Here is a 20,841-nt window from a genome sequence, read left to right as displayed (position 1 = left end):
AACAATGAACATGAACGTGGGGATACAGAGAAAAGGAAAATAAACAATATTTTTTATTAAGATTTTTAAGTTATTATTATCTAAAATTAGTATATTAAAATTAGTATAATTATTATCTAATTATATATTAAAATTATCAGATTTTTTAATCTGATCATTTTTACAATTTATATAATCATTTTTACTATTTATATAAAACTTGTTCTATAATACAGGATGTTTTCAAAGCTTTTTTATTGGAGGGCATTTTTTGAAGTGATGACAATAATAACTGTAAATCAGAATAAATTCTCGAATCATGTTGTACTTTAAAAATCTTGAATTAATGATATCTGCAATATATCCATGTTGGTTCTGTTCTGTTTACCATAAGGGGGGTTTATTGCTGCTCTCCCTGCTCTTATTCATGCTAGTTCGTGCCCAGAACGGAACCATACCGCCAATGCAAACTGTGTGCTAATTGTCAATCGTATTCGTAGATAGTGGTCCTGACAGAAATACCATGTATAAAAAATATAATTTTGTGACTATTTTTTCAGTATGAAAATGTATTTTAGTGCCAGTTTTTTATTTGAGTTAATGAAAATATTTTCATTTAGTATTATTTATCATTAATAATAATATCACTGGTCTCTCAGATGCTTCCAGACTTGGGAAACACTGACCTGTAATGCTAAGATTTGCAAATTATGTAAATATCTCAACTGTCAGTATTCAATTACTGGTAATCATAACACAGTCACAAGAGAGCTGTAAACAGCAGTTTGAGGTCCTGGGAGTCATAATGGCAATTCAGAACACAGTTCCTTTAGTCAATCTAACTCCATAGGAACATGTTTTACAAGCATATTGTATTATATATATTTTTTAGATCCATAATTGCTGACTGGTGATATTCCAGTTTAAATGGAAACTTGTACTCGCACTGTTGCTTAACATTTGTTGCAGTTTTCGTGAATATGTGTGATTTGTGATGTATGTGCTCTCATGCAATCATCATGCAATCTGTCGTTCTATTGAAATTTTTGTGTCATAGGAAAATCAACATGAAAAACACACCTCATTCAAAACTTCCAACACCAAAGTCACCGCCACTGCAGTCTAGCAAAGTACGTGAAAATCAAGTTTCTTATCATTTTCTACAATGAATGTGACAAATACGACTGTATATTATATTTTTCTTTCAGAACTACTTCTGTGGGAAATATCATCACTGTCTTCAACACAGAGTATTCCAAGCTAGCATCATCATGCTAGTTACAACCATGGCTATTTGGTGAGATGGTCTTCTTAAATACACACCTTAAGATATTTTGGACACAAATTAAGAATCTGTTCCCACGACTTATCAATTCATGGCCACGTTTAATTAAGGCAAGACAATAAAAAAAAAAAAAACACGTCTTTTATTTATTTATCTATTTTTTATAGGCACTAGTCAATTTTGGGATTGTGGGCTATTTTGTTTCCATAACTTGTAATCTTTCAGACTAGTGGAAAGAAAACATTCAAATACACTTTTAATTGTTTATTTTATTGCACTTTATATTAGCCTGGTTAAAACCAGGCCATTCTCAGTAGTAATTGAGTTATGGTCTGGCAAAGCTGCATTAATAACTCATTTCCAAAGGGGCGTCACCAACGGATGTCGCTCAAATGCCTTTGGGCGCAATTGGATAGACCTAAAACCAATCAGAGCGATCTTCATCGTGTAAAGCCATATGCTGCGTCCTAAGTTACACTACGCCATAAAAGTATGTACTCTTTTTGTGAAGAAAAGGTATTTACTTTTGAATGTGTAGCAAAAAAGTAGGCAAGCTTTGGGACATACTACTTCGTTATCTTTATCGGACGGATCTGTCGCGTGCATCCTGTCATGTAAACTGCCCTGTCAATCATCTTGTCACAGTTAAAATCCTCTATTAAATCGAATTTAATTTCCTACCGTTTCGGAGAGAAATGTAGTAGCATGTTCATCTGCCAGTGGGTCTTTCATGGAGACTGTCCTCATGTGTTTGCAATTTGAATATAATAATGCATTTAAAAGTTGATGAGCTTCACCAACGGATGTCGCTCAAATGCCTCTGGGCACAATTGGATAGACCTAAAACCAATCAGAGCGATCGTCATCGTGTAAAGCCCACCTCAATGTTTCTGATTGGTGCCGCGATTTCTAGGCCATGGACATGGGCTTGAATGAGCTCTTTGCCAGACTACTTCTCGAGCAAATCTAAATTTGCCGGAAGTTGTCTGGGTTTTCCCAGGCTAACTTTATCTATTTACAACTGTAGATTTCAATAACAAGACATATTTTAAAAAAAAGTTCTCTCAAAACGACTTGGGTAGCATTTTATATAAATGTTTATTTCTGATTTATGGAGTAATAAAAAGAAATATCCAAGAAATATCTCCTCTGTTAAAACATTCAACTCTAATTTAGTAACACAGTTAAACGAGAATTTAGGACCTTGCTTCATCCAATGTTCACATTTCTGTATATTTGATCAGATAAAGTCTCATTAGCATAATGAAACAAAACATTTCAGAAAACTTCTTATAAAAACAATTGTCTTAATGCACTGTTTAATTAACTGGGGAAAGTATGGTGATGTCTATTAGTTAAAGTGGTAATTTTTTATCATTTTAATATTTTCCTTGAGGTTCACTTCTAATGTTAATAAAGTTCTTTTTTTGCGCAAAAGGATAAAAAAACTAATATATATGCAGAAAAAGGATTATTTTCAACCCTCATTCTGACCTCTGTCTGAAATTATCCATTTTTAAGGGGCTCCTTTAAGGAGCCTTTAATGCAAATGTGACTGAAACTTTCAGGATGTTTTAATGGTACAAATACCTTTTATATTCAAAAGATCAAGGCAAATTTTATTTCTCATGTCATGACCCCTTTTAGTTAAAATTCTTGCCTTAATTAGTCTGTGGCCACGCTGTACTAATTCATTCCCTCATTTTAATGTAGTTACATTTTGGCTATGATTTACCAAAAATGAGGGAACAGATTAATAAATTGTGAGAACTAATTTGTGTCAATAATATCTTGTTTTTTCTCTCTGAATGTTATGTGCGGGACTTACAAGTAAAATAAATACTCCCAGTTAAATATAATGTATCAATGCTCACCTGATGATTACCACAAAAAAATTATCAATTGGTCCCTCAACATGTAACATTGAACAAAAACTGTGTATGCTTAGAAATGTATTCTCACATCAAATTAACAAATTAGAGACTCTTACAGCTCAAAACACAAACACTGTTGTATTTAACCTGTACTGTTTCTTTAAATGAATGTCTTGAGGACAGTTTGAGACCAAATTAAATTCTACTTGATCTTGAAAGAATATTTCACAAAACATGACAAGATCAGCCTGTGTGTGACTTTATTTTGTCCTGTTATTTTGCAGTGTCATTTGCATTATTGCACTCCATTTGTTAACATTACAAGAGGACATGGACTTCAATAACAGGTACAAATGTCATCATCAGTGATGTCATCATTACAAACCAATGTGTTTGGTGCAAATTGATTAAGTTAAATTACATTACTTGCCATGCTTGTTGCGTCACTGTCAGCGCAACTTAATCAACTGTTATTTTGTGTTCTTGTCATACAGTCTCAACCACACGAATGTTATACCGCCTTACACTACACCAACAGCACACACCACAGGTACTGTATGTAGATATTTAGAGATACTGTATAGGGCTTTTCACGCTTGAAATAGTTTACCCTGGGTGTTTCTACTGTAAACCCCAGGAAAACTGAATCCTGGGTTATCTTGCTTCACGTTTTACACTGCTCATAATTTACCTAGGATTAACAATTATTCCTAGGTATTCACAAGCTGACGTGGCACATTGTACATTCCTAAACCCTGAGTTAACCTTCATATTTACGGTGTCACTGATTAGATAAACGAAGCACGCAACCTGTTTACAGAAAGACTCTAGCATTGTGCATTCTCATATTATACATTGCTCACTGTAGTAAACATTTTTTTTCCTGAATAGACTCTCCACACTATTAAAAAAATGGTTTGGAAACATGTTTTCCATCACCATTTGACATTTTCCCCCTCAAACACTGAGACTAATGTTTATAGACCCTTTTACAGTTGGTAAACATGGTGACGTATTTGTGTGGGCAGGGCTTAGCTGGAGGCAGAAAGATCCCTCTTGCCGCTCCACTAACGCTAGTTTGCAAGTTTTGTTAGCTTGTTTTTTTAACAATGACTGGAGAAAATCCGATTTTGTCTTAATGTGCAAGGTCACTCACTGTCCAGGACCGCGATTGTTATTTGCAAAAGTTAATTTTAACGGGCGGAACCAGATGACCGTACACGCTCAGTCAATGGACGATCTGACAGGATTAACGTTAAAGCTATCTCCGGTTGATTGGCCTGACTTCTACACCTACCCGATAGAGAAACCGAGGGTAAAGAGAAACTGCGGGCATATATATTTAGATGCCTATAACTATGTGCTGAATGGTCATGTAAAGACTTGTGTGGTACGATCCGCAGTTCTGCCTAGCCAGCGCCAAGAAGACGACAATGTAAAGAGTGACACTACGGTGCAATTTTAATGATATGAATATTTTCTTGAAATAAAAATTCCAGATACAGCATACTGATTTTTCATCGATTCTTGCACCCAACAACACAACAAGATGACATTTAATAATAAAAATAATAATTTAAGCTCCTTATTATGTAGCCGATTCTGTGCTGGTTTGTATTGGCCGCCTCCAGTTTTCCGTTTGTTTTGCCTCCAGCTAGCGCCGTGACGTAACTGTGACGTCGGCGCAAAAGGGGTCTATACAGCACGTGCTGTTTCAGTGACTGTCCAAAGCATGTGAATTTAAAGGCAGTGGCTCCCACCCCTGGTCCTGGAGCTCCCCCAATTGTACACATTTTGGATGTCTTTCTAATCTGACACAACTATTTCAGGTCTTGAAGACTCTACTAATGAGCTGATGAGTTGAATCAGGTGTGTTTGATTAGGGAAACACACAAAGGGCCCTATTTTAACGAGCACGGCGCAAGCGCACTTAGGGCGTGCCCGACTCCACTTTTGCTAGTTTAACGACGGGAAAAATGGTTGGGTTCTCTTAATGAGGAATGGGTGTGTTTTAGGCGTAACGTGCAATAAACCAATCAGAGTCTCATCAACCATTCCCTTTAATAGCCAGTTGCGCTCGCGCCATGGTGGATTCGCTATTTACATGGCGGAATTTGCAAACGGAAAGACTGAACGCGTCTCCAGAGAGGAAACGTATCAGCTTCTGCGTGAGGTTAAAGCGCGCAAGGAGACCATCTATGGGACAAAGTGTTGCGCATTGTGGATCCGCCTATAGGCACACATTACTGACACGCCCTTTAAAACCTCTACCAGACAGACCCAATTTTGGCATATGGGACATACATGACATACCCAAAATAAAAAGGTTGCTGCTCATAAGTCATTCTGGATAGACACATAACCAACATATATTTAGAAAGCCAGCCATTGAGAGTTTACAGTTCAAGACTCAGAATTAATCAGACTGTTATTAATATTGAGATATATAAGCTCAAACATAAAAACAAAATATAGCTGCAAGCAGCGATACGGGGCCAAGCCCCTGAAGCAGCTGAACAGCGGTGCAGAGCAGGAAGAGCAAAAACAGCAGAAATTTAACATACATGAAAAAACAGCTGGTTCAGAAGTACAGGTTTAAATGAACTCAAAATGAACAGAAGTTCAGATAAGAATGAACACAGAATGAACAAAAACATACTTAATTCTAATCCAAGAGAAAGAAAGATTAGTACCATGCTTGAATAATAAAAGAATCGAAATGACAATGTTCCACACAATTTTTCTAAAGTCATCCCATGCAGGACTCGAACCCATACTCTCTGGATCAGATGCCTGTCACTTATCTTGTTGTGCCACTGGGAAGACGTGCATTCACCAAGATGCCGATGTTCCATAATTCAAGTGAGAGTCAACTCAAAATTAATAATTTTTATATGCGCCACGTCTTATTTATTGAGTTCCTTCTCAGATAAACACCATGTCTGGAACTGAAGCATCTTTGCACCACTTCTGGCCACAGTACATATTGCAGTCTGGGCATGTGCCACATAGGATTCAAATCCACAACCTGAATGGTTCAGGGCTCATGGCACGTGGTTTAGCAGCTTGCGCTACTCAGTTGAGGCTGACTTACCAAACTACTGAGGAGAAACTTCAGTGTTAGAATTAGCACACAAAAGCATGTTAACCAGATTAGCATGCTAAGCTATCCTAATGCTAATGTAGCTTATGGTTAACCTAATAGCTGAAAATCCACAATGCATTCGTAAAGTGTAGCATTTAATATCATGATATTATATTGTAATTAATGGCAATGTCCTTGTTTTGTTCTATTAAACGCCACCAAGTGGTGCAGTTCCACCGCTTTTTTTAATGTGTTTTTAGAGTGAGCCAATACATGTGTGTGTCAAATTTGGTGAAAATATCTCATTTTGTTTTAGAGTTATATACATTTATATGTATGAGAGCATAAAAAATTACCCATGGGCGACTTGGATTGGATTTTTTTGCTACTTACTATTAAAATTTTGACATTTGGGCATTAGCATATGGCCAACGACCTATGTTTCCAGACTTCCTACGGTGGTTTCGTCTCGATCGGTCAAACAGTTTCGAAGATATTGGCAAATGTTTTTTAAGCGCTAAATCACAATGCTACTCAAACAGTAAGGCGAAACCTAGCATGTTTGGTATCGTTGCATTCGGCAAGGATTCAGGAACCTAAGGAGCTAACTCGCGTGAAAATAAGTCAATCACGCCTAGAGTTATAAGCATTTGAAAAATAAATTTTACCACTAGGTGGCGCTGGTTTGAAACTTCTCAGGCTCCTTCAGGGCATTGTATTAATGACCAATACTGAGTTTCGTAATGATACATTTATATGTTCATAAAATACAGCATTTTAGTACAAAATTTGAAATGGGCGACCTCCAAAATGGCCGATATGGAAAAAGTATGTATTTGTTGATTCGGCATGATGCCCTGAATCTAACGAGACCACTTTTAAGATTTTTTGACAAATCGTTCAGAAGTTATAAGCAAAAATAGCCCTTTTTTAAATCTCCGAAATGATTAAAACAACTTATAACCACAACTAAAGTGTAGCCACAAGTGTGGTCATGGTTCATTTCAAATCTGAGGATGATATCTCTAAAATTATCCATGCTGTGAAGACTTAAGTAAGAGTATGTCAGGGGAGGTTTTTTCCGCTGCGCCGAAACATGAATGAATGTAGCCTCAGGTCATGCTTGTGATGACATGTACCAAATTTGGTCTGAATACGATAAAGCGCTGCGGAGATACAGCCTTACGTCTGTTTTCGCAAGCGCTACGTAAAATTAGTTTATGCGGTATTCAACAACATTTTGACGAATCAACTTGAATTCCATAACTTTTTGTCAGCATGATCTGAAGATGATCTGATTCAATTTGTGTGAAAATCGGAGCAACCGTCTAGGAGGAGTTTGAAAAGGTAGGTTTTTCTGAGAATTCAAAATGGCGGAAAGATTTCCATGACAGAAAATGACGTCATAGGGTGCAATCGAATCGGCTTGAGCCACGTAATCAGAGGAAACAAGATTTTCAAGATTTTTGTTTCTAGCCTTTACGGTTCAAGCATATTAGCATAAACATGAGTGAAATTTTGGACAGCTGGTGGCGCTAGAGGGATTGAGTTAGAGACTCCAAATTTGCTATGGTGACTGTTCAGACAGTCCTCTATCAGTGTGCCAAATTTCATAACTTTCACACAAGCGGTTCTATGGGCTGCCATAGACTTCCATACGGAAGAAGAAGCGGAAGAATAATAAGAATGCAACAATTTCAAGAGGTGCCTACACACTTTCAGTGCTTGGCCCCTAAAAATATTAAGAATATATTTCTTAAATGTATAAAAATATTATATGAATGAAGTATAACAACGTATTACCACAACTAAAGTGTAGCCACAAGTGTGGTCATGGTTCATTTAAAATCTGAGGATGGTATCTCTAAAGTTATCCATGCTGTGAAGACTTAAGTAAGAGTATGTCAGGGGAGGTTTTTTTTTTTTTTTTTTTTTTAGAAAAATAAGATGCTTATCAAATATTTTATTGCCATGTAAACATCCATTTACAGTCTTTGACTAATGTCTGGTGAGGAGAACTGGCCCATTCATGCTTATTGTAGTCAATCGACGAACCTTTCACACCTCTGCAGGTATGAGACTTAATATTCATTATTCTTTTATCCTTATTCTTTTGTTTGAATTCAGCCATTATAGCCTTTATGGCATTATGGCTTGGCCATCTACACCTCTTTCATCCCACTATACAGTACATGAATAATCCACGTATTATCTTAAGTCTTGTTTGAAAAAAAAAAGAAAACCATTGGACTAAGAGCCCTGACAGATGCTGTATTTTGCATGTATGAGAACACAAATAAACCGGAGAAAACGTGATTGAATGCCTTATGAGTGATAAATCCTATTCAAAATATCAGTTACAGATTAATAATTTTGCACTCCTGGCATAAATTAAGAAATTAATATCACTGCAAACCAGATATATCATTAACAGTGGTCAAATATCGAAGCTGGAGTCTTAAATCTTTCTAATGATGCTCTACCCTGGAAATCCAGAGTTTTTGCAAGAGCACAAATTAAATTTGTTCAGCGAGTTACTCTGGCGTCGAGTAATGATGCTCATTAAATATCCCCTTGTATCCGAGCTGCACCAACCACATTGGGTTATCTGATATAGGCGGGCCAGAGGCAAGCTAAACAGATGACGACAATGCTGTGACGTCGAAGTCATTAGTAAACATTGCAAGATGGCTATGGATAAACACCAGTTGTCTGAAACGGCTTTGGCCGCTACAATGAACGAGTTAGACTTGGCTTTTTATCTAAAAGAGGAACAGAAGATGGCGCTCGAATACTTCCTTTGCAAGAAGGACGTTTTTGCTGTTTTGCCAAACGGATATGGCAAGAGTCTAATCTACCAGTTAGCTCCGCTGGTAGCTAAGCGTGTGGGGCTTATTGTTGTGATTGGTCATAGTTTAAATAAAAAAAATAATAAAAAATACTATATACTATATTTCAGTTGCCTCAAAAGCAATGTGCCAACAATGCACCTGAACATGGGCACACAAATACATTTGCTATTTAAACGAGTCGCAGGATGTGAAAATGATAACTGCGTCAGGCTGAAATGATCAAAAAACACTTTGGCCTGGCGCGGCATCCTGCCGGGTGTGCAATAGGGCCCATAATGTAAAGAGGTGGGGTTACTCTAGGGTTGGGAGTATTAGGTACTTCAGGACCAGGGTTGGGATCCACTGATATAAGGCACTCAATTGAGTGTCCGTTGCTAAGCATCTTGTCATAACATTCTGACACCGCATAGTTTCACAGAATTCACACTGTACACGTCTGGCACTGCAGTGTTAACACCACAAAAAGCAGTGCTTACCCCGGGTAAAAATCAGTGCTAACCCTGCTTTTAAAAAGTCTGAAATGTTCCCCTACCTGGGGTTAAAGTTTAGGCGATAACTCAGGGTTACGCAGTGTAAGAAGCCCTTATGCGAGTTGGTTGTTCTGTATATTTTGATCATTGTTTATCTTATATGGTAAATTTAATCTTGACTGTTTGCAGTGTTCTCCACTACACATCCTGTTCCCTGGCCGCCAGACATCGATTTCTCCAATGTGTTTTATACAGATGAGGTCTACTGCTGTCCTTCAACTTTAGTTCATAATCATAACACCCAACTGACAGACACAACCGTCCCCTTTGACTTTCTTTCAAAAACACAAAAAGGTCAGAGGCAGAGTAGCAGTGTTCAATCATCAAATATACTATAATATATATTTTTGGTTGACTTCATGTCATTTTTTTCCACAAATTTTCATTTGTTCTCTTTCAGAAAAGTGGTTAGAACAACTGCAAGAGCAATTCAAAAATTCTACTGATTGTAAGTTGACCGATTAAAAGCCTGTTCATGCCAAGATTATCAGATAAACAACAAATTTCATTTTAAAATAAAACAACGTATCCTTACTACTGTAACTCCTTTACACTGAGACTGAAATAATGTAATATGGAACATCATTGTTTTATTTAGAGGCTTTTTTCATTACTCACTGGTTTGTTTCAGCTATATAAACTTTTATAAAAAAATGCCCTTAGTGTGGATAGTTTTGGTGCAAAAATAATAGTTGGTGAATATCTCCCTAGGATAAATCCATTTTGTCAAAACATTTCTTATTCCAAATAACAGAATGAATTAGAGCTGTGGCCACAATAAAGATTCACACCTTTACATGTCTATTACATGTTCATGTCTTTTTCATAGGGACAAACACAACTATACAGTCCATCCACATAACACAAAATCAACAAGTTATAGACCAGCAGTACTGTCAGCAAGATGACTGTGGGTAGGTAGCAAACTTGCATCTTTCAATATACACAGGAAGTTTATTTTTCATTCTCACTTTTAGTATAACACTCGCCATGGTGGGACCAGTCATATGTTTCCCTTTATGAAATTCATAACTAGCTATTTCTGAAGATCATATTCACATCAGGGTCCTGATCCTGAAAGTTGTGTGGTTGGAACGACAGCTCTTGACCTGTGCTTAGAAGCATAGGTTCTTTTTTTTATGACGTGGACTTAAAAAAAATACATTATTTTGATCAAAATAAGCAAGCTTACATTTATTACAATCTATTTTTTTATTTCGATTGTTTACTAATTTAACTTATGTGTTTTAGTTTGTCAAGAGATTTAAAGTTCAATTTTTGAAGAGTGTGCATGTGCGAACATGGAAATAAAGCAAAATAACTGAGGAAAAAAAGAGAATTAGTCCCCAGATGCCACGTCCGTAATTTATAGCATAGTATAGTATAGCATTATTTAAAGTATATAAAGTATAGCATTATTTACAAACCAGTTATTTAGGAGTAACTGTCAGTGGTGCATGAATTAACTGTTTACTAATGCTTAACTAATGATTAATAGTGTGCAGTTATTATAAAGTGTTACCAAAAAATCTTGCATTAATTCTATTTCAAACGGATTAATTAAAATAAGTTATTATCCACCACCTGCATTACATCATTAACGTGGTTGAACGACAAATTTGCAACAATACGGTTTCAGGAAATGGTTAGATGATTTATTCAATGATGCATCGAACTATGGTAGTTAAGCAGCAAGTTGCGTCACTCCTGTGGGTCTATGCTGCTCTATACAACAGTGTTTATAGCACATGGGGATTTCTTGACTGACTTTTACTAAAGTTATCAAAGAATGTTCTATAGTAATGCATTTGCATTTTTCCAATTGATCTATGTTTTGTAGGAAGGGAAACTACACGTACCTCATTCCCCTCAGTAAACACATCCCACCCAACATGCCCATAACCCTCCAAATGAGGTGAGTACACTGTTCATTCTGCACACAGTCTTCATTATACTACCCTCTTTGTTTATTTAACCAGGTTATTTTAATTATTCAATTTTTCTTTGTTTTTCATTAAAAGTTTGTATTTGTTTGTTATCTGGTATGAATTTTCTTTTTAAAAAAAATGTTTACATCTCAAAAAGCTGTCATTTTAACAAGGGTGTTCAAATGTTTTATATCAGCTGTATAATGTTCAAAGTAAAAATCATTGGACATGTTCATGTTAATATAAAGAACTGCGGCCTCAGGCTGGTCAAGTGGATGAATCAGAGCCATATCGCACTCCTGCTTATGTAATATTTTTAGACAGACAGTATATTATGATATAAAAACAGTGTCTGCATATGTGAATCACATTCTCATTGATATGAATGAGGGTTTTTGTTCCCCCACTTGATCAGAACAAATGAACTGCTGGTGATCCACTTGTGTTCACATGATGAAAGCGAACAGTGCTCTTCAGTACTCGACTACAACAGCCTAGAGTCAAACACTCCCCTCAACACGCAGGTACTTCAGCACTTATACACTCAAAGCAACATGCATTAGAAAAACATTTCATTATAAATGTAATAATAATAGTATATAATCATAATAGTTTAAATGCATAGTAAATGTAGAGTAATTCTATCATAATTATTTAATAATAACGTTTATTTGTTGCAGACTATTCACCCTCAGAATTGATTTGATTATGTTAATGAAAAATTATGGATAATGCAAATCATTAGCACATAAAAAAAATTAGATCCAACTTTATTTACTGTAAAATGGTTATTGATTTCATGCATTTGTTAAAAGTCTTTCTTTTCCATAGGGCTACATACATAAGTGGACATTGGCGGTGGCGAATCACCATCGCTCCTCTTACCATTTCCGCTCTTCAGTTGCTGTGAGTTTCTGTGCATCTTTATGTGTTTGTGTGTTCATCTCTGAATGTACGCTGTCTTTATTTAAAGACTTTAGTCAGGGTAAACACCATATTTAATATGGCGTGAATGAAAATGACACTGTAAGGGACAGAAGTACAGTCTGTTCAGTGGACTAAAATACAAGGCTTGTGGAAATCAGAGGTGAGCTTAACAGATGAAATATTGAACAGACTGTACTTCTGTCTATGTTAGTGTCTAATTAAATATAAAGTCTATTTACATACAGGCAATGTAGATTGTGTGACTAGCAGCATGACTTCAATCTTTTGGCTGTATTTTGTCAATATTGACATGTTTCTTTCACACAGGGTTTGGCTGATTGTAGCACCGATCCCAACTATGCAGAAGTTTTATTTACTGACTACCACTTCCAGTTCTACCGTCGCTGTGACTGATCAACACCAGATGATGCTGCTGTCACAACAGCTCTTCAAAAGCAACATCCAGTGATTTGACGGCATTAGTAGGCGATAAAAACTGCAGGTTGTACATTATATAGAAAGAACATCTTTCATGGGCTGATATTTTGTTGCTGAAAAAAAAAAAAAGCAAATATGTTTCATTTTAGTTTATTCTTATTTTACTGGTGTTTTGGAATCAGAAGGAAAACTTCTGAACTCCAACGCAAAGAGTAAAGTAGGTCTTCAGTTATGATTTGACATGCATATTTAAACAATAAAGAGATGATGTTTGTTTTGTACTGAACTATGCAATCAGATAATCTTTTACTCTAGTAGACTCACTGTGTTCCTGTATTGAACTAGTTCATATGTAAACCTGTAGACCAAACAATTATTCAACTACAGAAACTGTACTATTAAATAATGTCTAGCTGTATGACATCTGATTATTTTAGAAGTGGGGACAAATGGGGACATTTAATATTCAACAATAATATTGATCTGCCTGCATTGACACCATTATATGAGAACTGAACTGAGCTGGACGATGACATCACTGGTTTCTCCAGAGCGGCTATATATACTGTATATGTATATAAATGAACTAAATAACTTTTTTTACAACAAAAATGAAACATCACTGAACTTACTTAAACTGGACTATGATGCTATTTTCTTCTAGATCTGCTGTACAGCAGAAACAAACTTTGTTGCATTATTTTCCTGTTATCACTGTAAAGCTGCTTTGAAACAATCAGTATTGTAAAAAGCGCTATATAAATAAAGGTGACTCGACTAGAAGTCAAATTCTTTTTGTAGCTAAAGACTTATGAAGTTTTCACTGAATATCAATATACAATAAAGGCAGATTTTTTTTCAGCCCACAATCACACTTTGTACTTATTATTATAAAAGGATAGCATTTACTTGATCAATTACTAGATTTTAGCAGTACTAGATTAAGTCTGAAAATTATATTACAGAAATTAATTGTGTGGTGTAAAGTTTGTGAGAGGAATTACAAGCTACGAGCAGCTTACTGTAGTGTATTGAATGTGAAAAGTAGAAAAGTATCCTGGTATAACCAGTTCGTGTAATACTACTAAGTGTCGGTCAGTTGCAAGCAAGAATGTGATTAGATTTAAAAAATAATATGTATGTGTTAAAAAAGAGCATGTGCAACAGGATCTGTGTGCTATGCAGGTGAAGGTGCTACTACGGTGTGTTTTTAAGTTCTAGATTAATGTGTTAAGAAGCTTGTAGACAACACTTATAAGATTTTTACACGTTGAAAAAAATGTGGGGAATTGACTTGAATTTGTCCTATAGGCTCTCCCTATTCCCAAACCATACAGGACCACTTCACATAGGCTACTCTAGGCATGATTTAACTTTGGATAATTTATAAATTTAATCAGGTCTAGTGGGAATATAGAGTTTTCCGATATCACCTAGGGTAAGCATGTATAATGAAAACAGCGGAGGACTTAATGCAGATCCTCGTGACACTCCATACTTGTGTTAGAGTTGACTACTCCTCACTGACACAAACAAAATGGTAATGATCAGACAGACAGGACCTGAACCAGCTTTATGCCTCTTTGTGAATACATAATTCACCAATCTGTTTAAGAGTGTGTTATGCTTGATTAGTATCAACAGACCACTGTAAGATCTAGTAATACTAGGAGCGAGATGCAACCAGAGGCGTCGCTAGACACTTTTTACTGAGGCACGAGCTCCAGTAAAGTTTTGCTGTGCCCCAGTAGATATATTTTGAATTAGATAGATACATCTGAAAAAAAGGCTTTCCTATTCATTTAATGTTATCATTTTCATAATTTTAATTATTTAAAACTTGAGGGCTGATTGTATCGCCTGCTGAAATGAAAATATCCAGTGGATCCGCTTTAATCATACGCCTAGGACCTGCCCCCTCGCTGGGTGGGAACTTTGGAGACACAGGAGACTTCGAGCTGGGCGGGACATGCGGGGACTGGAGATTCAGCAGAATGTCCATATTATATTTTAAAAATTAAGAGTTACAGTGTCCAAGGCACTACAGAACATATGTCTGTCTAGGAGGTCTTGAGTCTGTAAATTTTTGGGTCTCTGTTTCCTGTCAGCATCTAACATCCATTATGCTATTCTTACAGACCAGATGGTGTGTGGCCAAACTTGAGAAATAAAAAGCATGAGAATTATTGGTGCTGTCTTCACTCTGCCTATTACTTCCTAGTATCTATTTTTTTCAGTACTTCACAGAGGGTTTCAGGCAGATATAGCCTACTGACTGATAATCAGAATATGAAAATAAATTCAGTTCAATAACTTGTTTCTATAGATATTTTAAAACTGAAATTCACAAGTCTGTCTGCCCATTCAGACTTAATAATGTTAAAAGAAACTTGTCTTGCTGTCCTCTAAGGAAGCCCCCTATAACATTACAGCACAGAGAAAGAATAAGATAAATAGAGGAGATGGGGAGGAGGAGGGATGCCAGAAGAATTGTAGCCCGGACAGCGCAGAGACTGCTGCTTATTTACACTCGTAATGATGATTGACAGGACTGAATGTTTAGGCTCCTCCCGAACCTACATTTGGGACTCCATTACGACAGCTTTGCAGTGCTTGGTATCTAACAAGAATGACTGCAAATGTAGTTTTGTAATCTGCCTGTTACACTACCTCACTACCTTCACTGATGTCCAGAATCCCCTTGCTTCCTTCATTCTACTTGGTGTTCAAACCATTCATGATGTAGGAGCTGCTCTAGATTCAGTCGCAGGGTTGGTTCAAGGGTCAAACACTGGCAAATCACCCTACGACATTCTGTACAAGTTTTCAGAGAGATTGTTGGTTAGCCATAGAAACACACTAATGTTGATTGTACAGTATGAAAAGCTTCTGGGATTAATCTAAGGTAAAGTAAATATTCTTTAGTGAAATGTATTGCATGTGTACAGTAATGAACCTGTTTTGCCATGTCAAATTGAATTATTTGCTTATATAAAAGTCTGTGATCACATACAATTAAAATCATTTGTAATTGATAGATTTAACATCCTCTAATAACTTTTAGCCCTTTAACTTTTAGTGTCACTGAGACTGAGATTGTGCATAGAGGCTTTATGAGTGTTTTGTTTTCACCTTTGGATAAGGAAGAGTTCTTAATATCAAAATCAGCACGCAATATATCCTCTTTTTTTCTAAAAGGCACATATCCGTTGACCACCTCAAACAGCAAAACGCCTACTGACCAAACAATTGCTTGGATAGGCCTCATTTTGACCTCAGGTGGGCAGTACCTTGGAGCTCCTGTAAATAAGAAATTTTTAGCGCTGAGCAATTTTGCAATCAATAAGAATATAATGTGATGAAATAAAACACAACACGCAGTATTTCAATGTCTGCTATGGTAACACAAACTGGCAATTCACCTTGATATTCGCTGCTCTTACAGGTAGCACCGTTAAATAGCTGACCACATCCGAAGTCTATTAACTTCAGCTGCCAACTGTCTCCACAGACCAAGATATTGGCTGGGTGCAAATCACTATGAAAAACTCCACGGTCAATGCAGTATTTGGTAGCGTTGACTGCCTGAAACATTAAATCACATGCTGTTTTTTCACTCATATATTGTCACGATCACCGACTCCATGACCTCCCACTCTGGCCGCCAGAGGGCGCCGTCACCCAAATACTGACTTTCCCTTACGAACTGCATCTCCCATAGTACATCATTCCTGGACTAATCCCGCATCCACCTGCCATCACTGATCACTCACGCACCTGCATCTCGTTTCCATACACACATAAAAACCACACTCACATTACAACCAGTGCAAAGTCTTGTTTTGCAGTTGTGAACATTTCTGAGTGTTTCTCCTGTGTGTCTGCCTACCTGTGTTTGACCCCATCTCATCTGGGGCCCGTTCTTTGTACGTCGCTAACTCAGTTAGCTGGATTTGATTGTTGACGATTTGGCATGATCTTGGATTGTTTGGTTCTTCGAAGCTCATCCTGGACTTGCTGTCATAGCAACAGGTGCGCAAGCTTAAACCTGCTCGGGAGTAGGCTTATTTCATGTAAACAGGATTAGACTGCAGCTCATAAGCGGAGCTGATACGGGAAGTCTAGCGCAGCGCGATAGTGCACTTTCTGAGATATATATTTTTTCTCGTGACTCGTGAGATTGTCGTTTACATTATTAATTTGTTGGAAACGCACATTTATTTTCGATTTGTCGTGTTACGGGAAAATTCAGTATTTCTTATATTCATTTGTTTTCAAACTGTTAATTCCATTTAATCATATGTTTCTGTGAGGTTTTCCAGCAGCTGAGGGGAGACAGGAAAGAGCAGGCCAATAAAACAGATGGGCAGGAAGATAGTGAAATACCTGAGCACGAGAAAGAGTTTGGTTAGAAGAATACAGGGTTATTTAACTAATAAAAGAAGCACCAGGCCCTCTCCTCTCAGGGAAGCGGGAGGCAATCTAGGTCATAAATGAAGGCCTTTGGGTGTCTCAGGGACAAGGAACAGTGTGACCTGCACCAGGGGGTAGAAACCAGTCCAAACCAGCTGAAGATAGGGGGTATCTTTCTGGAAATTTACAAGAAACCTGGAAGGAGGAGTTTTTTGCCAAGAAACTGAATAAAATGTCTATGTTTTATTGTGTCTGGTAGGTATTCTATTTCAAAGCTGGGTGGCTGCGGCTTTTGTGAAAAGAATCCTCATTGAAATAAACCTTTTCTCTTTATTACAGTTTTGCCTCTTGAAAGTTTCTTACACCATTGATGCTGTTTGTTATTAATTTCTGAAAATTGCTATTACAGTTGGTGTCAGAAGTTGGATGATTATGCAAATGAGAGAATTGTGGTTTACCAAAGGTTTCACAATATATGCTGAGAATTTTTGCAAAAGATGTGATTTGCACCACATATAACGTTGCACGGGGCATTAAAACACCACTGGCAAGTCAGCCAACCCCAGACGGGCCATTTGAATATTTAATGATTGATTTCATTGAACTAATCCCGTGTTGAAAACAGAAATATTGTTTGGTAGTCGTGGATATGTGGTCACGATGGGTTGAGGCGTTTCCCACCTCGAAACAAGATGCGGCGGCAGTAGCAAAAGCGCTGCTGACCGATGTCGTCCCACGATGGGGCGTTCCAAAAAAAAAGATCAGACACTTCGTCAATGAGGCAATCAAACAGGTGGGCAAGTTCTTAGGAATTGATATGAGAACACACTGTGCCTACCACGCTGCCAGCGGGGGCGCTGTTGAGCGTGAAAACCAGACGGTAAAGAACAAACTGGCAAAATGCTGTGAAGAAACAGGACTCTCGTGGGTGAACGCACTCCCCACTGTGTTAAACATGAGAATGAGAAAGAGAGTCAAAACAAATTTGAGCCCGTTTGAAATCCTCTTTGGTAGACCACCATTCATGGGTATAACGGGGGAAAAAAGGAGGCTTCCATCAACAGATGTGTGTGAGAATGAAATGTTGAATTACTGCAAAGAGATGTCGTGTTTGTGATCTAACAGTTCTGTGCAGGTGAAAGAAATGCCAGGGGCAAAGTAGCAGAGACGTTCCTGCACAAAACCAGACCGGGTGATTACGTGGTGATCCGCGACTTCAGGAGGAAGAGCTGGAGGGCGAAACGGTGGCTAGGACCGTTCCAAGTCTTGCTGATCACGCATACGGCGGTGAAGGTCGGAGAACGAGCCACGTGGGTGAATGCCAATCACTGCAGGAGAGTTCCACCCATATCAGGAGAGCAACAGGAGGAGGAACCCCAACGACAAACAACAACAACAACGGCGAAACCTCTCGTGCTGCCAGGGCCACCCGAGATCGAACAGGCCTCTGGAGAGGAGCTGGCCTGGATGAGAGACGAGGGGACAAGCAAAGGTCAGACCGAGACAATTGAAAACTGGGTGGTCAGACTGCAGAATTAAAACCAACCACGAAGAAATCAACTTTAAGTGTCCATTCGATAAACCGTATCAAAGTTCACCGGCGGCAGTTTGGGTTTGTGGTAATATCATATCACCGTTTGCAAAAAAGGACTGGTCAGGGTGCTGTTATCCAGCTTTAATGAATGTGGGAACTTCTGTGTATCTGCCAACCTAGGTGGTTGAAGTTAACAAAGAAAATGTTTAGTGAAAACCTTTAGAATATGTTGAATGATTTTCTTTACAACTTATGGAAATTAATGTGCTGCCAATAATAATGATGAAGAATATGATTTGGCTATTGTGATTGAATCCACACTGGTGGACTGTAAAAGAATACAGAGAACTGCTTATCAGTGGCTCTGTTTACATTCCTGATGGGGACACACTGCTTCAAGGGTGTGCAGTAAGTTGGAGCCGTTTGTAAGCTCAACGATCAAACTATAGGTAAAGAGAGTGTTTTAATTATGGTCAGCGGGGTCATTTAGCCTGTAATTGTAAATGGACACTCAGAAAAGAAAGTGATAACGTGAAACTGACGTGTATTAATGTGGGTTTTTGAAAGTAGAACAGTATTTAAATGACGATATTAAAGTTTTCGTCTGAGAAAGAACTAAGAATGTGAACGCAGTGCTATAGAAAGTTTAAAGGAAAGTTAATAGATGGAAGTCGTAAGAAGATTGGAGGATGCAGAAGGAACTATTTATGTCAAGTTAAGTGACATAAAGATGAGGAATGAACAAATGTTTTAAGCAGAATGGGGAACAATTGTATTTTAGTGGTAATGTAATGTCTAACTTCCCTGATGTGGGCAAAAGACAAATATAAAAATTATGTTTATTTGAAAATAGATGTAAATTCTGGCAAAGATGCCTTACTGCTGGGCTAGAGTTAAAAGTTTAAGTGGTAGATAAAGTTTGATTTTAGAAGTTTATGAGAGTACAGTGTGGCAGTCCTAAATGCCTCGAGTATCTCTCATTCAATGTCAGCTAAAAGCTGTTAAACATTTAATGAAAAGTGTTTTTTTGGCAATGTTGTGTAATGGCACATGCAACAATGTCACCTGTCAGGTGTGCAACCCTCAGACACTGAAATCTTCCCTTTAGTTAGCCAAAGTTCATTTCATTGTATGCCCTTGTCCTGGCTAGAGCTGCATTGTAACTGGTTTGGGTCAGGGAATGGGGTCATAAAACACCTGTCTGCAGGAACATGTCATAATCACCTATGAAAAAAAATGCAGTTCTGTTAGGATCAGCATAAGTTTATGTAATACAGTGAGCTTGATATTTAATTGTGGACTTTCCTTACCACTTTAAAATAATGTGCATAAATGTGAATCTCTGAAAATTCTTAAGTCATGCACAGATCCTGGCCATTTTGCCTTCACATTTGTGATATGGAAGATTTTAGTCAAATGCCTTTTTTATTTGATATAATCTGGAATATTAAGAATCACAATAGTAACTGGACTGCACATTTACATTGTGAACCCCCTTTCTGTTCACATAATCCCCTTCATTGAGGCCTTGATGGCAGCCTCCACTTTAAAATTAAAATTCTGTCATCATATACTCACCCTCATGTTGTTTCAATCCTTTATGAATTTTTTTTTCTTTGCTGAACAGAAAGGAATATATTTAGAAGAATATCATCAGTAACCAGACAGTTTCTGGTCTCATTGACTTCCATAGTATATATTTTTCCTATTTTGGAAGTCAATGAGACCAGAAACTGTCTGGTTACTGACATTCTTCTAAATATCTTCCTTCCTGTTCAGCAGAAGAAAGAAATTCATATAGGTTTGAAACAACATGAGGGTGAGTATATGATGACAGAATTTTCATTTTAAAGTTGAGTATCCCTTTAAGCCTGAGTGACATATAGGCTACTGTAATCGGCATGGTCATGATTGTATGATCCTCATAAAAAATTATGATAGCCTAAAAAAAAACTGCTTTAAAAAAAAAAAAACTATTTTACAACATTGGGTCTTA

The 20,841-nt window shown here is 37.3% G+C and overlaps 1 protein-coding gene across 1 annotated transcript in view; it reads left to right on the top strand.

The window, feature by feature from the left end:
* Nucleotides 1–13,765, top strand: part of myrfl (myelin regulatory factor like) — a 60,161-nt gene extending 46,396 nt beyond the window's left edge. Inside the window, exons 16-26 of the mRNA XM_081363033.1 lie at nucleotides 1,037–1,109; nucleotides 1,188–1,276; nucleotides 3,423–3,485; nucleotides 3,633–3,688; nucleotides 9,735–9,899; nucleotides 10,006–10,053; nucleotides 10,435–10,519; nucleotides 11,446–11,520; nucleotides 11,949–12,057; nucleotides 12,365–12,439; nucleotides 12,788–13,765. Of these exons, the coding sequence (XP_081219159.1) occupies nucleotides 1,037–1,109; nucleotides 1,188–1,276; nucleotides 3,423–3,485; nucleotides 3,633–3,688; nucleotides 9,735–9,899; nucleotides 10,006–10,053; nucleotides 10,435–10,519; nucleotides 11,446–11,520; nucleotides 11,949–12,057; nucleotides 12,365–12,439; nucleotides 12,788–12,874 (925 nt within the window). The 3' untranslated portion in view covers nucleotides 12,875–13,765. The remainder of the gene's footprint in view (nucleotides 1–1,036; nucleotides 1,110–1,187; nucleotides 1,277–3,422; nucleotides 3,486–3,632; nucleotides 3,689–9,734; nucleotides 9,900–10,005; nucleotides 10,054–10,434; nucleotides 10,520–11,445; nucleotides 11,521–11,948; nucleotides 12,058–12,364; nucleotides 12,440–12,787) is intronic.
* Nucleotides 13,766–20,841: the final 7,076 nt, after the last annotated feature.

This window comes from Scardinius erythrophthalmus, assembly GCF_964197995.2.
Source record: "Scardinius erythrophthalmus genome assembly, chromosome: 4".
Lineage (NCBI taxonomy): Eukaryota > Metazoa > Chordata > Actinopteri > Cypriniformes > Leuciscidae > Scardinius > Scardinius erythrophthalmus.
The sequence above is the reverse complement of the archived record's forward strand: the minus strand, read 5'-3'. Positions and strand labels throughout refer to the sequence as shown.